The following is a 21,429-nucleotide window of genomic DNA, read 5'->3' as shown; positions in this document are numbered from 1 at the left end:
TGGTTTGAATGACGGTGTGTCCTCGCCTAGCAGCTGTGGGGTTTGGGGGCCACTAGCTGTGGGGTCTAGCCTCTGCGCCTCGATTTCCTGGTCTGTGACGCAGGAGTATGAGCACCCATGGGTGGGGTGGCCATGGGGTCACACAGGACCATTTAGCAGACAGCTGTCCTCCACCCAGTTACGGGAGATGCGTCTGTGCTGCCCCCCAGGTGAGTGGCGGTGGAGAGCTAGCTGCACAGGGGGACGGCACCCCCTGGGGGCCCCCCGGCGTCCAGCGCTTCGTGCTGGTCAGAGCCCAGGGCTGCAAGCGGTGGGCAGTCTGCCAGGACCAGGCTTCTGCTGACTGGACAGCCTTCCTCCTGAGTTCACGCTTTCTGGACAAATCCCCCTAATGCCTGCATTCTGGCCCCGGCGTATATAGGGCGGGCCCGAGCCCCGGCTCCCCACCTCACTGCCCAGAGGCCCCTGCCCGAGTCCCCACCGCCGGGGTCCCTGCAGTGCCGACGGCCACCATGGACATCGCCATCCAGCACCCCTGGTTCAAGCGTGCGCTGGGCCCCTTCTACCCCAGCCGGCTGTTCGACCAGTTCTTTGGGGAGGGCCTCTTTGACTACGACCTGCTGCCCTTCCTGTCGTCCACCATCAGCCCCTACTACCGGCAGTCGCTCTTCCGCACCGTGCTGGACTCGGGCATCTCCGAGGTAAGCCCGGCTGGTCGGGGGGTGGGGGGAAGGGCGGGGCGGGGCGGAGCTGGAGGACCGGCCGGGGTTTCCAAGGCCTTTCGGCCCTGGTGCAGCAGGCACTGAGCTCCTGAACCCTCGCCTTGTTTCATGGAGTGGATGGTGACAGCTGAGGGGAGGCCTTTCCCCTTCCCCCCAAATCATCCCCCTGACACGCAGAGGCTGGGTGGGCACCCCCACGGCAGAGCCTCCCGTGCCTCCGGGGAGGGGCCGGGAGGGGGAGCCCACCTGGGCCCGACCGCTGTCTTTTCCTCCATCAGCTCATGAGCCACATGTGGTTTGTAATGCACCAACCACAGGCTGGGAGCCCCAAGAACAACCCCACCAAGGCAAGTTCCACGGCAGACGCGAGCTGTGTGCTCCGCAGCTGCCCCGCTCCCCTCTCAGCAGGAAGCTGGGTGGGGGGTGAGCTGCCCAAGGTCCCCAGCCGGGGGCCGCCTCCTCCCTGAAGCCCTCTGCGGCCCACAGAGATGCGGAGAGCGGGCTCATCCCACGTCTGCTCAGGTGCCCAAGGCCAGGCCCAAGGGGAGGCAACGAGAGCCACGGGCCTTCCCTTCCCGAGGAGCCAAGACTGACCCCAGGGCCAGGGTGCTGGAGGTGCTGGCCTCTGTCACCCACGGTCTAAACACAGGCCCGCCCGGAGCTGACACAACGCCGATGCACTCTGGGGGCTCAAAGAGCCCAAACAACCCTCTGAGTGAGGGAGGCGGAGGCGTGTGGGAGTGCTTTGTGCGCCGTGCCTCGGCGGCCGCCTTGTACACTGTGAGGCGGGACCAGTCAGTGTGCAAGGACGGGGCCCGGGCTGTTGATGGAGAGACGAGGGGACGCCAGGGCATTGGCCTTAGTCCTTGTGCCGGGTCCCCCCAGCCAGCCAGCCTTACCCAGCCAGCCAGCCAGCCAGCCTTACCCAGCCAGCCAGCTTTACCCAGCCAGCCAGCCAACCTTACCCAACCAGCCAGCCAGCCAACCTTACCCAACCAGCCAGCCAGCCAGCCAGCCTTACCCAGCCAGCCAGCCAGCCAGCCTTACCCAACCAGACAGCCAGCCAGCCTTACCCAGCTAGCCAAACTTACCCAACCAGCCAGCCAGCCAGCCAGCCTTACCCAGCCAGCCAGCCAGCCAGCCAGCCTTACCCAACCAGATAGCCAGCCAGCCTTACCCAGCTGGCCAAACTTACCCAGCCAGCCAGCCAGCCTTACCCAACCAGCCAGCCAGCCAGCCTTACCCAACCAGATAGCCAGCCAGCCTTACCCAGCTGGCCAAACTTACCCAGCCAGCCAGCCAGCCTTACCCAACCAGCCAGCCAGCCAGCCTTACCCAACCAGATAGCCAGCCAGCCTTACCCAGCTGGCCAAACTTACCCAGCCAGCCAGCCAGCCTTACCCAACCAGACAGCCAGCCAGCCAGCCTTAACCAACCAGCCAGCCAGCCAGCCAACCAACCCACAACAGCCGCCCAGCCATAACCAGGCAGGCACCCACAGACGCCGCCACCTTGAGCCCCCCGTTTCCGGTCGTCAGCTGAGTAGCCGCACAGCCCCTAGTCAGGACTCCCTGGGACCTGGTCCCCGGGGAGAGCGTCAGGAGAGTTGGAGCTCCGACCTGCAGTTTCTGTTCTGATAACTGGATGGAGCCACCGGCCACTCCCCAAGGGCCCCCTGGCCTGCCGGGCAGGGACCGGAGCAAGCTCCCTCCCTGAGCCTCGGCCCCAGGCAGACCCACATGAGCGGCGGTTGGGTTTCAGGTCCGGTCTGACCGGGACAAGTTCGTCATCTTCCTGGACGTGAAGCACTTCTCTCCGGAGGACCTGACGGTGAAGGTGCAGGAGGACTTCGTGGAGATCCACGGCAAGCACAACGAGAGGCAGGTGAGCCTGCGGCCCTTCCCGTGCCCCTGAACCCGGTGAGAGGGGGACCCCAGGGCTCCGGCCCCAGGCTCTTCTCCAGGAAAGGGGGTGGGCTTCAAGTCCCCCTAAGCACAGCTGCCTCCCAGGGATGGGGGGGTCACCCCTGAGCCCCCAGCATCTGGGAATGGCTGGGGCTGTCTCCGGCTCTGTCCTGACCACTGGCGTGATGGGGCGGGATGAGGAAGGACCCCAGGAAATGCTGAGTGCTGAGGCGGCGAGCTCTGAGCCCACGCAGGTTTGCGAGTGGACCCAACGCTGGAGGGTGGGCTGTGATGACAGCGCAGGTGCATTTATTGGCGCTCCAAAAGCTTTACGTGGGTCACACGCTCGCCCTTCAGCAGCCTTCACGACCCACTGGGGTCATGACCCCAGCTGCCCTGTCATCTCGGGTCGGCGGGGGCACGGCCAGGTGGGGTGGGGGAGGGGGGCGAGGGAGCCCCGGCCCTGGAGCTGGCGGAGGCAAGGTCTCAGGCAGCGCCGGGAAGAACCCACAGGCAGTCACAGGCATGCGAGGTCCCCACGTGGAGTGGACGGGGCGAGGCCGGCAGAGCCTGCTTCTCCTGGGGGGGGGGGCAGGGGGCGGGGCGTGGAGTCCACGCCGGCTGATTAGCCAGCTCAGCCCAGGACGCCGGTCCCCACTGTGGGCTCCCAGCCTTTCCGCCTGGAGGAGGAGGAGGGAAGGAGGCCGCCCGGGGCTGAGTTGGGACTGGCCCGTCCAGGAGACGGGGGCGTTCTTAGGCCCAGGCAGGGCTTCCTGACCCCCTGGATGGACATGGATTGCGGGGACCCCGAGCCCAAGGGGCCTGTGGGCTCACAGGTAAAGGGAGACCCTGACCCAGGGCCGGCACAGGACCGTCCACGAGATTTCAGAGCGAGATTTCAGAGCAAGATGAGCCTGAAGAGCTGACTTCGTGGCAGCAACGGGCCCCTGGCAGCCAGGACCTCGGTGCGGGCGGCGCCTGGGTGACCCTCCGCAGGGGCCCAGCCCCGCCCGAGCCGCCCACCCCGGGGGAGCGTCGGCGGGCTGGACCCCCGTGCTGGGTGGGAGGCCCTTCTCCGCGGGGGCCGGCATCTCTGACGGCGCCTCCCCCGACCCACCCAGGACGACCACGGCTACATCTCCCGCGAGTTCCACCGCCGCTACCGCCTGCCTTCCAACGTGGACCAGTCGGCCCTCTCCTGCTCCCTGTCCGCCGACGGCATGCTGACCTTCTCCGGCCCCAAGGTGCCGTCCGGCGTGGACGGCGGCCACAGCGAGCGAGCCATCCCCGTGTCCAGGGAGGAGAAGCCCAGCTCGGCCCCTTCCTCCTAAGCTCTGCCTCGGCCTCGGCCCCGCCTGCTGCTGCCCCCATTCCCATCCGCCGGGGGGACCCCAGAAAGCGGGGCGTCTGTCTTCCTCCTCTTTCTTCTTTTCGTCCTCTTTTCCTCTTCTTCTCTGGGGGAAGGAGGGTTTGCCAGAGCAGCTTGGGGAGCTTGGGGCCTCGGCCTGAGGTGCTGTGACCTTGGGGTGACCTGGATGGCGACGCCAGCCGCTTGGTGGGAGTGACAGCTGCCCCACCTGTTTTAGACAGCAGCCCCACCCTCTCGGGGGACTCAGGCCTGTCTGGCTGGCCGAAAGGGCAGGAGGAGAACACCGCTGCTGGGTCATCTCGGGGTGACTCAGCTCGGAGCCCCTGACGCCCACGCCAGTACCCGGCCGCGTGCCCGCCCACAGTTCCCGGCCCCGAGGTCCCCGCCCGCTGGAAGCCCCGTGCGCCCAGGCCCTCTGCAGCCTGCTTCCCTCAGACCACCCTCCCCCCTCCTTCCTGTCTCTACTATGCTCTCGGGGCATCTGGCCACCCGCGACCCTGCGGCCTGTGGCGTGGCAGCCAATAAAGAGCAGGTGACACAAGCAACTTGCCGTCTGGTGGCCCTGCTGACTCCCTGGGGGCAGTGTGGGGAGTCGTGGAGAAGGCACAGGGGTCTGCCTGGTCCCGCTCCATCTCTCAGGGTCCGGGTCGGCCCCTGGACCCGGCTGCACGGGAGGGAGCGGGTTCCCGGAACCTGCAGGGATGAGGGTGGAGCCCGGGAGGTGGGAGGGAGAGCATCAGCCCCTTTCTCCGGCTCCCCTGGGAACCAGGGACCAGTGCAGGGGGTGTCTGGCCCTCCTGGCTCCGGCCACCCTCTGGAGGCCTTCTCTCCGGATGCACTTGTGTGGGGGGGAGCCCTGTAAGGGGTCCAGTGGCTTCCTGGGGGAAGAGATCCGGCACTCCAGAGTGGCCAGGGCGTGTCCACCTCCATCTGACACCATGCCCTGGCTCCCGGTGTGGGAGGTGCCCGCTGCAGGCGGCCTCCCCTCCGTGAAATAGGCTCAGGGGTCCTCAGGGGCTTGTGGAGACCAGAGCTGAGCCTCCCCCACCAGGAGTTGGAGGCCTTCTCCCTGTTTGCCCAGGCACCCCAAGAGGGGAGGAGACCAGGCCGGGGGCCTGCAGCCTCCGGGCAGGGTGGTGGGGGACCCTGACAATGGCACGGCGACCACAGAGAGGGTGAGGCGGGCGGCCAGAGGTGGCCTCCAGGCGCGGAAGCCAGCAGATGCTGCGGCTGGATGGCACTGCCATTGTGGTCAGGCCGTGGGAAGGGCCCCCTCCTGGGGACCGGAGGCGGGGTCACTGGGGTCTCTGACGGAGCCCAGAAGACACCCCTCGGGGTGGTGCCCATGCTCCTCCTGGGAGAAAGGGGACACCTGGGAGGCAGAACACACGAGAAAAAAATTTCCAAAAGGGATTGCTGTTCAACACGCAGTAAAGTGGTGTGTGGGTGCCAACACACACACACACACACACACACACACACACACACACACCCCTCTTGCATCTTTTTCACCGCTCTGGCTGTGGCCCCTGTCTGAAGGAGGGTCCTCACCCCCGTGGGAGTTTCCCTAGACTCCCTGTCACCAAATGCACCCCCTCCCAACAGGAAGGCCCCCCACGCCTGCCAGTTAATCCACGTCTGGAGAAAACATGGGGTGCCCCGTGTGGGTGGTGAACACGGCCTCCAGATGGGGCCAGGGCCCAAGAGTTGGGGACCTCCCGGAGCTTCCTGCTCCTCCTGGGTCCTTGGAGGGCCCCTTTTCTCTCAAACAGCCTGGCGCGCCATCGCACCGAGAGCTCAGGGTTGGGGCCCCGTCGGGGCCGGCTGCAGCCACCCCGGGTTGTCGTCAGATGCTGAGGGCCCTGTGGTCACTGCGGGTCTTGCTTAGGCCTTGTCATGGGCTGAGCTGTGTCCCCCTGTGTGGAAGCCCTAAGCCCTTCAGAATGTGACGGTATTTGGAGAAGGGACCTTTGAAAAGGAGATGAAGTGAATGAAGTGAAGGTCGTTAGGGTGGGGCCTAATCCACCACGGCTGGTGTCCCAGGGAGGAGACGGGGACGCAGACGCACACACACTGAGACGACCCCGTGAGGACACAGGGAGGGGACAGCTGTCTGTCTGTGTGTCAAGGAGCGAGGCCTCAGGAGAAACCGGCCCCGCAGACGCCAGGATCTTGGACTTCCCGCCTCCAGGCTGCGAGACCCTGAACTTCTATCATTTACCCCGCCCATCTGCGTACTCCCCGCTCGGCCTGACCTGACCACTACAGGCGCGAGGACACAGCCTGTGGCTGGGCAGGCCTCTGGTGACAGTGGCAGTAGGCTCGTGAAATCTGGATTATGCTCCTCAGGGATCTGCAGGGAGCCTCACGGCCCAGCCCAGGCAGGGGAAGTCAGAGAACCCCCCCATCACACAAGGCTCCCCGACTTCTTCAGCAGCACACATTGGCTCTTCCAGCTCCGGGGTAGGGTGGGAGAGTCTGACACCATCGGAGGTCCCCTGACTGGGATGGTCTCCCCCAAAGTCAGTCCCACGGACTGTTGCGGGAGGAACTTCTGAACCCACAGGACTCCCCACTCCCCAGCCCATTCCTCCTTCACGCTCACCTGTGTCTGCCTGGTGTGAGACCTGGAGAGCAGCACCTGTGTGGCTGCAGGGTCGCCGCAACCTGCTGCCGCCACTGCGACTCTGCCCCACAGGCCGGCGCTCCCTTGTCCTCACCGTGTCCGTCTCTAGTCACTTGTCCCCAACCCCCAGGGGACACTCCCCACACAGCCTGGGCCACCAGAGCCAGGCCCCGCCCACTCCAGCGTACAGGGCCACCCCCGCTACAAAAGCCATAAACATGAGGGCGGCTAGTGTCTCCCACACCTGCTGGCCCCTGGGACCGCCCCTCCAGAATGCTTTGCAAATAGGGACTGCTGGCCCCCACCTAGACCCACCGGATGGAAACATGCAGGGCTGGGGGCCAGGAGCCTGCACTCTCTAATTCTCCAGGCAGTGCCTGCAGCCAGGCGAACTCGGGGGACGCTAGGTAACAGTGGCTGCCTGCAGGGCGGGGGAGGCCTCCCTGAAGTTGCCTTTCCCGTCCCGGCTTCGCCCCCTCGCCCCACCCAACACGAGACCTGAGCGTAGTCACGGGCTTTTGGAGCAAGAATGAGCCGTGTCCTCCTCCTGGAGCCCCATCTGCACCTTGAGCAGCGGCTGCAGCGGCAGCAGGAAAAGAACTAACTGAGCAGCAGCCATTGTGAGCCAGGCCGTGCCCACCACACGGGCCGGGCGGCCCCCATGCGGCTTGCCCAGAAGCTTGTGAGGGGCTCCACTGTCAGGGGAGAGACACGGGTTTCCAAGCTGAGTCACTTGCCTGTGCTCCCCACGGGCGACATCCTGGCCAGGATCCACCCAGCCTGCCTGACCTCAAAGGCAGGACTATGAACCCTTCCATGCGGGGGTTTCACAGTGTCACCCCCTAACCTGTATGTCAGGAGGCACCGAGGAAGCCAGGCTAGTCCTGGTCTGCTGGTGACTTGCCATGTGACCTTGGGCAGGTCCTCACCAGTTTATGATGGTGGCGGACTAAGGCTCTGGGAGGCAGAGGACAGGGGGTGGGGGGTTGGCCAACCCACAGATGACTGCCTGCGATTCCAAGACTCACCACCAGGTGACAGAAGAGGCCTTGCCTTGGCTGAGACCTAGCTAGCAGCAGGCGTGAGCCTGTCCCTCAGGTCACCTTCACGGGTCCAGACAGCAGGAAGCAGCAGCAGCGCACATCTGCAGAGGGCCTGGCTGCTGCGGCTTGGCTGGCGATGTGGAACTGGGAGACCCAGCCTGACCTCAGGGAGTGGCGTCTGGCACAGGAGACTGGAACAGGGAGACACGATGAGCCACACAGGGAGTCGGTGGTATTTCTGTACGATAAGCACTTTTCGTTTCATTTGCTTGTTCGTAACATCGTTTGAAAAAGCAGAAGTCACTGTCTGGAGATCGTCCCTGTGCAGGTGGACATAGTACATCAGCCCTCCCTGCACGTTACCTCCAGCCCCCTTCCCCCTTCCACCCCGACCCCAGCCAGCTCCCCAGGCCTCTCCTAGGAAGACTCAGGGCAGCTTCCTGTTCTGTCATGCGTCCACCAAGGCCAGTGGGGGGCAGGGCAGGGCGGGGGATGGGTCCCAGCAGGAAGCCCCAGAGCCTGGCAGAGGTAGCAGGGTCACGGGCCAAAGGTCCTGCCAGCCAGAGGCTGCCTGCGTGTGGCCCCCTGGGAGCGTGCAGAGAGCTGAGGCCTGGGCACACGTGTCACACGGCAGCTTGAAAGGGAAAGGAGCCCCGGAGCGGAGGGACAGGCCGGGACAAGACTTCCGCAGGGCAGGGCAGGCAGCCTGCTCCGCAGGGCGGGCCTGCCACCCAACACCCACCTCAGCCTTTTTAAGATGGGGGGGCATGAAAAGCGGAGCCCCACTCAGGCTGAGGGCTGCGAGAGGAGCGGCCTGGCCAAAGGCTGCAGACCCCATGTGGTCCCGGTCAGGGCCAGCCCCTTGGCCTCTGGGCGCCAGGCCGGGGGGGCTCTGCTGTGGGGGGACTTTCTCCAAGATCTGGAACTGAGTCCAGGGGCAGCGGAGGCAGCAGGCCCTGCACCCGTGCGTGCAAGCTGCTGTCACGGAGACAGGCAGAATGGAAGCTCTGTACGCACGCCCAAACACGCAGCACAACTCACGTCCACACTCATACACACACAGACACGTGCAACCCAACACACATGTGCACAGATGCACACGAGCGCACAAACCCGCACGTAAACACCCCCCCCACACACATACATGTGTTTGCACGTACACACACGCCTGTCACGGCCACAGACAAGCAAGCTGTAGGCTCTATTTCCTGCTTCTCACTGCGCTGGCTTCCCCGTGTGTCTGCTTTGTACTTGCACTTGAAAGACACAGTCGTACACAGAGGCGGCCTACCCGTTTCTCTGCCTTGAGGAGAGGCCTCTCCCGGGTGCAGCTCAGCAGAGCTCCCGTACCGGGCGCTCCGAGGGAGACCCGGGGCTCTTTGTGCTGCTCGGGCCCCTGATTGCTTTCTGAGGCTGGGGCTGGTGGAAGTGAGGGTGGGGCTGTGTGCTCAAGGGCACCCCAAGGTCACCGAGAAGGAGGGGCAGTGGGAAGCAGAGGCGGCTTGCCATTGTGAGGAGCTGTCAGGGGCCAGCGAGCACTTCGCCTTTATCCCACCAGGAGCCAGAAATCAATAAAGAGAAAGTGGCTCAGAAGCATGGGTTCCCACAGCCAGTGTGGGCCTCTTCAGACGGAGCCCCGCTGGCATTTAAGGGTGGTTTTGCAGGTCACATGGGCCTGGGAGACCAATCAGACCCGGAGGACCCAGGTGGAGACGGAGGTCCCCTCCCCCCCCACCCCAACGGGCACGTCTGCAGGAATGTTGAGGCCCCGTGCTGGCCTGGAAATGGCCTTCACACGGTGTGGGAGAGAGTGCTGAGCTTGGCGGGGCTGGAGGCTGCTTTCTTCTGACGCCGATAGCAGCCGATGTCTGGGGTTCGAGGTGCTGGTCTCTGCTGCGGGGCCACGCCTGCGCCCACCTTCAGGGACCTACGGGGGCTGTCGCTCTTCTGCCTGCTTCCCGTGAAAATCCAGGCTCATGGAGAGGTCCGAGGACACGTGGTCCCGAGGGGACTGGGCTGTGCCTCCCAGCCGTGTCCTCCTGAGCCTGGCCCTCACTCTGCGACCGCCCGTGTCCGAGGCCGCAGAAACGCGTGCTTCCTGGGACGGGCAGCCCTCGCCCTGCAGAGCGGGCTGCACCGCCGCCCTGGGGTGGCTGGTGCACGCACTCGGCGGCTTCAGACAACAGCCATTTCTTTGGAGGCCAGAGGTCTGAGGTCAAGGTGTGGGCAGGGCCACGCTCCCTCTGAGGGTCCGAGAGGAGGGTCCTTCCTGCCTCTTCCGGCTCCTGGTGCTTCTGATGTCCTTGGCTTGTGGCGACATCGCCGCCTTCTCGGCCTCCGCGGTCACCCTCATTCCTGGCGTGCGTCTCTGTGGCTCTTCTCCTTTATAAGGACTCCGGCCACTGGATTCGGGGCCCACAGACAGTCCGGGGCGCTCTTGTCTCCACCCTCACCTTCATTACACCTGTGAAGGCCCTTTTACCAAGTACGGTCATGGTTACAGCTTCCAGGGTTTGGAACGTAGGCGTGTCTTTTTTTTGGGGGGGGTCACTCTTCCACCCACGACTAGGACTGACACCTGTGGGTTGCATGGCCCTCACCTGCCGGGACACCTTCGCACGCACCATTGACTTTGTTCCTTGAAGGAAGCCTCGGAGTTCGGCAGGACAGACACCAGCCCATTTTAAAGATGAGCAAACTGAGGCCCAGAAACGTAGAGTCAGAGGGAAGAGGCCTGGGGTAAGAGCCCGGCTCAGCCACTGGCCGAGTAAACGGGGGTTGAAATCACCGCCCGGGAGGTGATGGGAAAGGTTCCTAAGGTCCCTTTGTGAGAAAATTCTGTAGGTCCCCGATTCCACGATGAATCAAAGGCAGCGGCTGGTGATGCACCCGATGGACCCCTGCCAGACCAGCTGTCCCCGTGTGCTCCGTCCCGGCGGTGGGCCCCTCTGCTAAAGCTGGGCTTGGACACTCCCCCCGGAGGCGGTGGAGGGCAGCACGGTGGGGGGAGGGGGCTCCCCTGGCTGCATTCCAGCACTAGGAGGCCTGTGTTTCCGTTCTACATGTCTCTATGGCGATCCACGGTTGTCTGCCCCCGGATGACCCGATGTCCGGGTCCGTCAATGATTCACCCTATTAACAGACTCACAGGGCAGCCACTGACCCGGCCCGGTGCTCTCCTCTGAGGGACCCCACATGCGCCCATCCGGAACCAGGAGACGCCGTGGGCTCCACTCCGGAAACAGGATGAACCTTCATGGGTTCAGGCCCTCACCTGGCCAGCAGGATGGTGCTGGACCTCAAGCCGTCCTCAGGGCACGTGGCCCCCTGGGCCGTGAACAAAGGAGGCCTTGGTCAGGCTCAGGCGACAGGGGGACAGGGAGGCTACGGGGTGACCTGAGGCCCACAGGCCTGGGGCTGGCCCTGGGGTGAGTGCACACCGGCCAGCTCCCTGAAACGTCCCCCCACCAGCCTCTGCTCGCAAGCCCTCAGACTGTGGGTGCCACCTGGGTGACTCGGTACTGGGACCCTTCCCCCGCGGGACCCTCCCACTGCACCCTGGGCCCTGAGACCCGGCTGTCTGGTTTTAACCTTGACGCGCATCCTCAGCCACCACATCAGCCCTCCCGGGGTCATGGGGGGCCCGCAGGTTGAGCAGGGAGGGCCCAGAAACCTGGGGGCGATGGCCAGGGGAGCCCCCAGCAGCCCAGTCCAAGCTGGGACCCCGGACCTGGCACGCCCAGGCCAGGGCGGGCCGGACTCTGCTGAGGAGCCCACCGGGCTCCAGGGGCAGCGTCAGGGGCCTGGCGTTCCAGGGCTCGGCCGGGGGGCAGGGCGTGCAGACGGAAGGTTCTGGGCCGCAGGAGAGCAGGGCCGCGGCAGGAGTCCCTGCAGGGCAGTGGCTGCGGGAGGAGGAGGCAGGGGCTTGTCCAGCTGGGGCGGGGGCCTGAGGGGGCCCCTCGGGTGGGAGTCCTAAGTGGTCGGACCGCGGAAGGGGAGCGGGGAGGATGTGAGGTTGTCCTGTGCCCGGGCCAGCGAGCCTGGGGGAGCGGGCAACCCCCCGGGGTCCCATGCTTGCGGTGAATGGGGTGCCCGGTCCTTCTTTTTGGGGGAACTTCTTTTGCCTCGGTCCCTTCCCCACTGTGCTGGCCCTGGGCGTGAACTTGGGAATCTAAGCTGCTTCCTCCCCCAGCAGCCGTCTCGAACTTGAACGTGCACGGAGGCGGGGCACCTTCCACAAGTGCAGGTTCTGGCCGGTAGGTGGGGGCTGCAACTGCCTTTTACACCAGCTGCCGGGGGCGCCACCTGCCGGGGGCGACCAGGGAGCCGCTAGGGCGGCCTTTAGCCCCTGAGTTAGGTCTGCGGCGTCCCCACCCTCTGGGCCCCGGTCGCCTGTTTTCTGAGACCACGCAGTGGGGATGGGGGCTCCTGGGCACCACAGGGCAGCTCTGCCTGGAACCCCACTCCCAGTGTGGGACGGGCCAGGAGGGGGGGTCCCCGGGACGGGGGTCCTGGGCGGACCAGGCTTCTGGCTCATCTCTGGCAAGGCCAGCTCTTCAGATGCCTCGATCTGCCATGTGCCCTGCCGGAGCCCAGGTGGCCTGTCCCCTACCGCCCCACTTTACAGACACCAGTTGCCATCTGGAGAGGACAAGGAATCTGCTAGGCCTCGTCTGGCTGCTAAGAGGCAGAGGGCAGGTATCGTGGGGCCTTTGCTGCCTCCGCTGGGCTCTGGGCCTCCTTGTGAGGGGTTTCATTGTTGGCTCCTGAGCTTGTGGGGGTTGGATGGACTCCCTCAGCCCTGGGCTTCGAGGGAAAGCCCCTTGGCCCCTCCCAGTGGGGCAGGCGGGTGGGGGACTGACTGCAGGGAGGGAATTGCCCCAGACCCCCCAAAGCTGCCAGGTGGGAAAGCCCCAACGCAGAGAAAGCGGGGCTTCCCCCAGCAACCCCTCTGGCCACCCCCTTCCCCGGGAATCCCGAGAGGAAAGCGGGCGGAAGGGGCGGTTTCTTTCGGCCCAGGGGACCCAGGGGGACAGACAGTAGCTGCACCGTGGGCCCCCACACTTCCTGCCTGGGCAGCCCACCCACTCTGGCTTCCCTTCTCTCCCCCGCCCCCCCAACCCCTCCTGGGAATCAGCGCCACAGCTGAGCTTTGGGAGGAGGACGGGGCGGGGGAGCGGGGCCCCTCACTCGGGGGCCCCGTCACCCAGGGGACGATGGGCTGTTAGTAGCTGGGCCAGTCGTGCTTTGGCCTTCGTGAGAGGGCCGGTGGGGGCCGGGACAGGGACCGGGGCACCGCGGACAGGACACAGCGGGAGCAGGAGGGGAGGGCCCCGCCTCCGGGGCCAGAGGGTCTGGGTGAAGTCCGGGCTTGGGGCTCCGGTCTCCTTGCCTCAGTTTTCGCATCTGGCAGATGGGGCTCTGACATGGACCCTCCAGGGCCCGGTCTCCCTTTGCAGCTGCAGGGGCTCCCTCCCAGCTGAGGAGCGCCCCTCGAAATCTTCATGGACGTGTGAACACCCACGTCATGTGGAGGGGTGGCGCTTGCTCTCCAAACGCACCCCCCCATGGCCTCACCTTCGAACCCAGAGCCAATGGAGGTGTGCAGGTCCGAGACCAGGCCCGAGGGCCTGGAGGAGCCCTGGACCGCAGTGAGCGCTGCGGAAGTGTTTGCTCGGGGAACCTCAAGTCCTGCTAAACACGAGTGGGCCCAGCGCCTTCCCACGGAGTCTCAGGAGAAAGCAAGCCCGTCCTCAGGCTCACGAGGTTCTCACTTCCTCCCTGTCTTCTGCGCAGACCGTTGGCACTGGGCCCCAGCCACCCTGCCCCGGTCAGGGTCCCGCCCCGGGACGTGACACCCCAGCTCCCTCGGGCTGGCTGCTCCGGTGCTCCGCTCCCCACTGCGCGGCCGGGGCCCTCACCGGAGGGGCCTTCCCTGAGGCCACAGGCCTCCGGGGCGGGTCTCACGTCCAGGTGCCTGGGGGGGCCCCTCCCGGTAGGACACAAGCCCCACAAGGGCTGCAGGGAGCTCTCTCTGGCCCAGGGCCCAGGGCAGAGCCCGGCCCTGAGAAGGCGCTCCATGCATACGGGGAGTGGATGGAGGACGGATGTGGGAGGCCCAGTGGAGGCGGGGGGGTGGTCAGCGCGTGAAGCTGAGCAGTCCCGGAGAAAGAACAGCTCCCCCGGGCCCCCCCTTGCCGCTCTGCTGCGTAAACCTTCCCTTGACTCAGGGCTTCTCAGCCTGGCTGGACATCGAATACACGGGGAGCTTTTAAAACTACTGACGCGTGTCACCCCTCCCCCGAGTGGAGAGTCTGGGTGGGCCCCCACAGGCACGCTGCAAAACCTTCAGGTGGTTGTAATGTTCAGGCTGGGTCAAGGCTCGTGGTTTGGCTGGTAGAGATTTTAATTCTTTACCAACCAGAGGGGCATTTAGATTGATTCGCAGGTTCTAGCAGGTCCCATCAACCATTTCCTCTTGAGTATGAATTAGTGGAGGAGCCTGCTTCCCACCCTCCCCCCAACATCTGGGTGGGTTGGGGAGGCCTGGAAGAGGGGGACATTTTCTGGGTGGGAGAGAGAAAAGAGTTAGGAAGTTTGGGGACAGAGAGTCCCGGGGGCACGTTTGAGTGGGGGGAGGGTGATTCCAGGACTCGGAGGTGAGAAGGAAAGGAGGCGATATTTAGGAGATGAAGAAGCGTGTTTCTGCTTTCTGGATGTTTCTCACGGCCAGACTTAGGACAGAGCTGGGTGTTCCACCCCTCCTCCATTCAGCCTGGGGAGCCCGCGCCCTCCGGGCCGACACGGACAGCCCCTTGATGACCGGTCGACGGAAAGGCCCTGCCGGCCTCCCGCTGTGGCCCCTGCCTGCTCGGTCTAACCCTCGGGCCCACTTGCAGCTGTGTCTACAACGCCCTCCATCACACAGGGTTTGACCTTCCCGACGACCTACAGCTGTGGTTCTCAGCGTGGCTCCCTGCGCCACCAGCGGCAGTTTCTGAGTCTGGGGCAGGGTCCCCCCGAAACCTCCAGGTGGGACTAGTTGTAGCAGCCCCCCCGCCGTGACTCTATCCATGGGTCTCAGAACTCTGCCCGAGGAACAGGTGTTACTAGTCCATTTCACAGAAGAGGAAAATGAGGGCTGATGAGACAACTGGTCCCCAGAGCCACAGTCCCCCAGTGTTCAGAGACGCTGGTGCCAGCACCCCTCTCCCTCCCCACCCACTGCCCAGGGAAAGCCTCAGGAAGGGGGTTCCTGGGAGCAGACACCCCCCAGCCCTATCTCAGAGGGTGCGGTGGAGGCGGCCGGTGGATCACATCCCTCGAAGTGGTGACCTTGAGCAAGTCCAAGGTCCCTCTCCGCCAGAGAGCTGAAGCCGGGACCTGCCCAGGGAAGAAGTTGTTCAGGGTGCACGGACACTGGATGTGGGCTTGGAAGGGGGAAGGGAGGCAGCCGTGCCCTGGAGCTAGACTGCGGCAGACCAAACGCAGTGAGTTCAAGGAATGCCACAACTTTAAAACCCCGTGCGTGACACGTTCTTCAGGGTGTCCTTTGTCTCGGTGCTGACTGACCCTGGCGGTCAGGGCACGAACACCAGCAAACCGGGCCCTCCCCCTCCTGCATTTTGGGGGTGGGTGGCCTGGGGGTGGGGGTGGGGCTGGGGCCTGAGCCCTGCCTGCTGGGGAAACAGCCGAGCCCCTGGACCACATCAGAACGAACCTCCCTCCGCCTGTCGAAGCCGCTGCCGTGCGCTCAGGCCTGGCCGGGGTGAGTGCCCTGCTGTGCGCAGAGGGGGACCCTGCCCGTCCCACGTGCTGAGCAGGGGTGTCCCGCTTTAGGGCCAGAGCCGTCTGGGTCCCAGATCTTTAAGGTTCTGTGGTCCCTTCTTTTATCTCATTTATTTTAAAGATTTTATTTACTTATAATTTTAGAGCGAGGAGAAGGGAAGGAGAAAGAGAGGGAGAGAAGTATCAATGTGTGTTTGCCTCTTGTGTGCCCCCCACTGGGGACCTGGCCCACAACCCAGGCATGTGCCCTGACTGGGAATTGAACCGGCGACTCTTTGGTTTACAGGCCAGTGCTCAATCCCTTCTTGCAGCTGGGCCAGAGGTTTCACCACGCCCAGGCCAGTGCTGGGGTCCCGGAGGAACTGCAAGGCGAGGGGGCCACCAGATGCTTGAGCTGTGCGCCTTCAAACATCGCTCCTGTCTGGGGCGGGTTGGGGTGCAGGGCAGGAGCAGGCACAGAGCCCGCAGTGCGGAACCAGCTTACAGTGATCCAGAGCTTTGAGACTGGAACTGATGGTCCCACATCTGCGGGAAGCGGGACTGAGGACCCATTTGGCGGCCCAGGAAACCAAGGCACCGCGGGAACCAGGCAGTGCCCGGGGCCAAGGGCCAAGGGAAGAGAGGTGTCAAGGACCCTGGGGACGCACGACATTTCCTCATCCACCAGCAGGCTGGCTTTTTCCGCTGGCTCTGGAGGTCGGGAGTCGTTGTGAGAAGGGCGGGGGCGGGGCGGGGTGGACGTGCCTTCCCTCTCCTGCTCCCGGCATCCCCGTCACCAGCCGGCAGCTGCGCGGGCGGCCGGCGTCAGCCTTTCTCCATTTACGCGGGTTCCTGGGCCGCGCCCGGACTAGTGGCGAGGGCGCGCCCTGCCTCCGCGGCAGGTGGCAGAGGGCGGTCGCCTGTCCTGCGGCGGCGCCGGGACTCAACCCCGTCCAGGGGTGGGAGGCGCGCCCCCCTCCCGAGCGCGCCTCCCGCAGCGTCCTCCCTCCTGGGCTGGCGAATTTCCCGTATCCTGTCACTGCCCCTGGTGCCCCCTCCCCCGCCGCGCCGGAGAGCAGCCTCCTCCCTGTCAGCCCGGGTCCCCCACGCCCTGGTGAGGTCACGACCCCGCCAGAGGAAGGGCCCCAGCCACTGCACCCTTATCTTATTAAGGGTCCAGTGTCAGTGACCCTGAAATCAGTCCAGCCTCGGCTTCCCAGCGCTGGCTTGTGGCTGAGTAGTCTAGACTCTCTGGGCCTCGTCTCTCACCTGACGGGAGGGAACCCTAATGCAGCAGTGGGGGTGTTGGGGGACCAGATAGAACCGTGTGGGTGACGCATGGTCAACCAGGAGGGCGGTATTCTAAGGCCAGGGGAGGGAGTGGCTCGGCCCTGCTGGGGTGGGGGTGGGGCGCAGGTGCAGGCGATGGGAAGGCCTGGGGAGGAGGGCCTTGGTTCTCTGGGCTTACCCGCGCCCTCACCTGCGGAGGGGGGGGAGGGGGGAGGGCCGAGCTGTGACAGCTCCCGTTGCCTCTCCTGAACTTGCCCTTGTCCCAGGACCTCTGCATCCCCAGGACACAGTGGAGATGCTTGTGATCTAGAGCGTGGGGGGACAGTGCTGTGGGCTGACACCACTCGGGCAGGTCCTGTAAACTCGGTCCCTTATCCCTGCCCTGTCCCCAGGCTGCCGCCCGCCCGGCCCAGATGGGGTCCGTAGGTCCTGTAGACACAGGCAGACGCTGAATGTGGAAAACCAGCAGCAGGAGGAGGGCTCCTCGAAGGAGAAGTGAGGCCGTCTGTACCCACGCTGACTGCTGCTTAGCGGAGCTGCCGCACAGCTGCCTTTGGCTCAGCAAAGCAGGGGCTGCAGGAGACTCACAGGCCGCTGACACCCGCATCACTTGTGAGCAGGAGCAGGCGGGCCATGCCTTCACGTCCACGGAGGCGCCATCCATGGGGCCCGGGGTCCTGCATGGGTGCACGCGTGTATCTGTGCCAGTGCCCACCGGCTCGTGTGTGTCACCTCTGTGCACACAAACAGGAATGTCCACACGTGGTTACGCATGGGTGCCTGCATGGTGTGCACCTGTACTTGTTGCTTGGGCACACGTGTGTGAATGCACAGATGTGTGTGCACATGTTCCCTGGGTTGAAATGCACTTGTCCTATGACCGTGACCCAGACCTTCCTCAGACCTCTGTGCTGGGAGAGGCTGCGGCCTGGCCTTTGCAAGGAGCGCCCCCAGCTGGTGTGTCCCCCTTGAAGCTGTGCTGTTTCTGAGTGTGCTGTGAGACCGTGTGCAGAGGGCACCGTGTGCTCAGTACACGCAGGGCGTGGGCAGCTGGGGGATGTGTGTCGGTCACCGACTCAGCTGACCCTGTGAATAACGTGGTCGGCCTCAGGGAGTCTGGTGGGTCCACTCACTCGTCACCTGATCATCCGATCCCCAGTGCTCTACTGAGTGCCCACTGCACTGGAGGGCTGGAGTGTAGGGGGCAGGCCTTTGTCCTTGGAAAATGCTCCCTCTGGACAGGGAAGGAGGTGGGGGGAGGGGACTGGTGGGGCATGAGTGGAAAGCTACAGCAGACATTAACTGATGCCTTAACCAGACGCAGGGTGGAGGTGGACAAGGGGCCTCCCTGTCCTCCGCTCCTGCAGCAGTCAGGGCAGCCTGGCTTGTGCCGTGTAACAAACATGCCCCATGTCTCCGCGGCTTGTGACAGCCTTGTCCCCAACACCGGGGGTGACAGCTCTGATTCTGGCTGTCGCTGTCTGGCCCCACGAACGAGGTTGTGTGCTCCCCCCTCGTTTTCAGTGCCTCCTCCTGAGAAAGGCGCCCTGCCCTCTGGTGTAAATCAGGCGGGTGGGTGACACAGCGGAAACACGGCACTTGCTGGGCGCCTGCGCCAGCCCAGTGCCACTCGGGGCACTTGGATGTATTATCTCCTTCATCTGCCACAGCCTGGGGACTTGGAGGTCACGGTGGCTGTTTGGGGGAGGGGGAAGTGGAGTGGGGGGACATTTCTTGAAGAGTTGGCTACAGGAAAAGCAGAGCAGGACCCTTGCGACTTGTATTGAGGGAAACTGGGGTGCCCCCCCCATGCACAGGCCGGCACCGGGGGTTTCCCAGGAGACTCGGTGGTTGTTGAGTGGTCTCTAGACCCCTCCTCTCACCTCCTGAGAGACCAAAGGGGAGATACGGCAGTCCTTGTGATGCAGGACCTCAGGAGGATGGGGGGGGACACGATTCCGGAGCCTGCCGAGTCCCACTTCCTTTCCTCTGACCGGAACTGAGCCAGGAGGCCGGCTCCCCCTAAAGCCATTCATTCCAAAATATGTATTCCGTTCCCACTGGAGCCTGAGCACAGAGGAAGAGCCCAGTAAATGGCCGCTCTGATGCTCCTGGATTTGAGCCGAGGGCCTGAGCATTGCCCCTAAGGTTGCATGCTCGCACTCGTAACAAGCACACTCGTAAGTGTCCCAGCCTTTCTGTTGGGAATGCGGCTGCAGTGTCCACAGGGCAGGCTGCCATTGGACACTTTGTTATGCTGTCTTCCGAGATCAGCTTTGACAGGTCCCAGAATGCATTCCCAGGAAAGCTACTTGTGACAGCTATTGCTGCATAACAAGCGAAACAAAGCCAAAACAAAACTCTTTGTTTGGCATGTGGTTCTGCAGGCCAGGAGTTTCCGCTGGACTCATCTCGGTGGTCCTGCTGGTCTTGGCTGGGTCCCCTCACATGTCTCTGCTTGTGTCTGCTCTGCGTGGCCTGTCTTCCTCCAGCAGCCCACCTGGCCTGTTCTCGTGGTCCAGGTGAGATCCGAGAGAGCCCTGAAGGGCTCAGGGTCTCCTGGGCTCTGGGCTTGGAGCTGGCCGCTGTCACTTTGGCTGTCTGCTACTGGCCGAAGCAGGTTGCAAGGCCAGCACAAGTCAAGGTCCCCCTGATGGAGGAACTGAAAAGTGACACCACAGAGCGTGTGCACACAGGACAGTTTGGGACACCGAGGTCACCCTGCGTGTCAGCCCACCACCAGCAGTTCCAGTCCCGCCCTATCTCGACCCTCTCCTTTGTTTGTGCAGCTGAGCTGGTAGCCTGGCCACGAAACACGTTTCTCCAGCCTTGGGGATACTGCGACCTTGACTCCTTTCCCAGAAGTCTTTTGTCTGGGACTTCCCAGGCACTCCCTCCCTCCCGGGCCAGGCTCGGGCTGGTTTTGATAACAGGAGAGTTTGTGTTTGGGAAACAAGGGGTGGGCGTTCCCTTTAAAGTCACCTGCAGTCCTTGAGCGCAGCTGGGGGGAGGGGGCTCCCTCTGCCCGGGGGCCCCTGGCAGGGCTCGGCTTTGAAGTCCATGGCCTGGGGGGGGCACACCTCCTCCCTGCTCCATTTATTCGTCCTCGTCCTCGTTGGCCAAGGACGTGCAGGTGCCCTCCCTACAGTGATCCGTCTGTGCTGACTACGCATGAGCACAGGAGGGGTGCGGGAGAGAGAGGGCTCAGCTGAACACACGGCCAGGAGTGGGGAGCATTGTCCCCCCTGGCTCACCAGCCCCACCCAGTTGTATCTCAGCCAGCTTGACCCCTCTCTGCACCCCCGTCCCCACCAAGGGGTCCTTAGTACCTCTGGTGGCCCTCACAGCAGGCCCCTGGGGCGGCTCTCACAGTGGGTTCTCGGGCCCAGGCCTCCCCGCTTCTGGGCCCTGCTCTGGCTCGCTCGCGGCTGAGCGTGCGTGTGTGAGGGGAGGGGCATCAGCCCTCCTGGTTCTTGCCCTCTGCGGGGAGCCAGTGTGCGGGGATCCAGTGTGCGGGGAGCACACGGCTGGCTGGAGAGTGCCTGACACCCTCCACCTCCTGGCCAGACGTCTGGACTTCCCCCGCTGCGTGAGAGCCCTGCGTGCCGATGATGGGGCAGCTCCCAGACGCCCAGCTCTGGGGACCTGACTGAGCTGCTCAGGGCTGGCTGCTGGGGCAGGGGCAGCCCCCTCGGGTTCTTGCTAGCTTCTCTCTGAGGTGGGCCACGGGTCCCGGTGCTGACGCTGAGGTCTCCGTGGGCCCCGGGGGGGGGTGTTGGGTGGGCTGGCAGGTGCTGGCCTGTGACCGTGCTGGCCCTAGGTGGGGGTAGCAGCCCCAGAGCCCCCTGGGACAGCTCAGCGAGTGTGCGCATGGCTTCCTGGCCGGCAGTGGCACTGGGGGCCCCAGGCCTGCGCTCATGGAAAGCACAGGTGTCCCCCCAGTGCCCAGTGCACTCTGGGCAGAGGTGACCATGGGGGTAACCACGCCCATGTGCACCCCTGTTCCTCACTCTCATGTGCATGGACAGGCTGCTGTATGACTGGTGCCGGCTGCAGGTGAGTGGAGCCCTTTAAACGCATTCCCGTGCACCCCTGGTGGGACCTGGCCGCTGTCTCAGTCTCCTGCTGGAGTGGCACCTGTTCTAAATTGTGATCAGGTTAAATTAGATGGAAAAACATGCAAATGCCGTTGGAGCTCTCTGGCAAATTAGCATGCAAATGGGCGGAGGAGGGGACCCCTTGCGCAGGAGAGCGCCACGCGGTTTGCCTAATTATCCAGGCAGTCAAATGGAGCCGGTGGGCTGTCCGCGAGCGTGCTCTTCAAAGGGGGAATTATTTCAGCTACATTTCCTAGTTTTCTGCGGTTGCCTAGAAAAGCCAAGAAAAGATACCTTCCTGCTGTTCTCTGCCCTCCCCAGCCCCTTCCCATCGAATGGGTAAAAGTCGGAAGGCTTTTTCCTACTACCAGTCTGGACATTTTCCTCGGTCAGCTTTCGACTGGTCACAGAACCTAGAATCCCAATATATTTTAAACTGGGGGTGGGGGTGTATTTTGGCCCAAGTTGCTGAAGACGAAGCCGTCAGGGACCTGAATCTGTAGTCACCTGGATTTAGGAAGGATCGTGGGGGCCTGTTGGCAGGTGGTGCCACGCTGGGCGAAGCCTTAAAAACACAGAGTGCACCCGGGGGGAGGGGCGTGAGGGGTTAG

At 64.2% G+C, this 21,429-nt stretch overlaps 1 protein-coding gene across 2 annotated transcripts; it reads left to right on the top strand.

The window, feature by feature from the left end:
- Positions 1-435: 435 nt before the first annotated feature.
- CRYAA (crystallin alpha A) lies at positions 436-4,540 on the top strand. Of its 2 annotated transcripts, XM_045852536.1 has the most exons (4): positions 436-701; positions 1,001-1,069; positions 2,484-2,606; positions 3,748-4,540. In XM_045852536.1, the coding sequence occupies exons 1-4, from the start codon at positions 513-515 to the stop codon at positions 3,955-3,957; spliced, it is 591 nt and encodes a 196-aa protein (XP_045708492.1). In that variant the 5' UTR covers positions 436-512; the 3' UTR covers positions 3,958-4,540. The 2 variants fall into 2 exon arrangements, with proteins under 2 accessions (XP_045708492.1, XP_045708493.1); XM_045852537.1 differs by lacking the exon at positions 1,001-1,069.
- The last annotated feature ends 16,889 nt before the right edge of the window (positions 4,541-21,429 follow it).

Source organism: Phyllostomus hastatus, unplaced genomic scaffold (assembly GCF_019186645.2).
Source record: "Phyllostomus hastatus isolate PE091 unplaced genomic scaffold, TTU_PhHast_1.1 phas_contig_948, whole genome shotgun sequence".
Classification (NCBI taxonomy): Eukaryota; Metazoa; Chordata; class Mammalia; order Chiroptera; family Phyllostomidae; genus Phyllostomus; species Phyllostomus hastatus.
The sequence above is the reverse complement of the archived record's forward strand: the minus strand, read 5'-3'. Positions and strand labels throughout refer to the sequence as shown.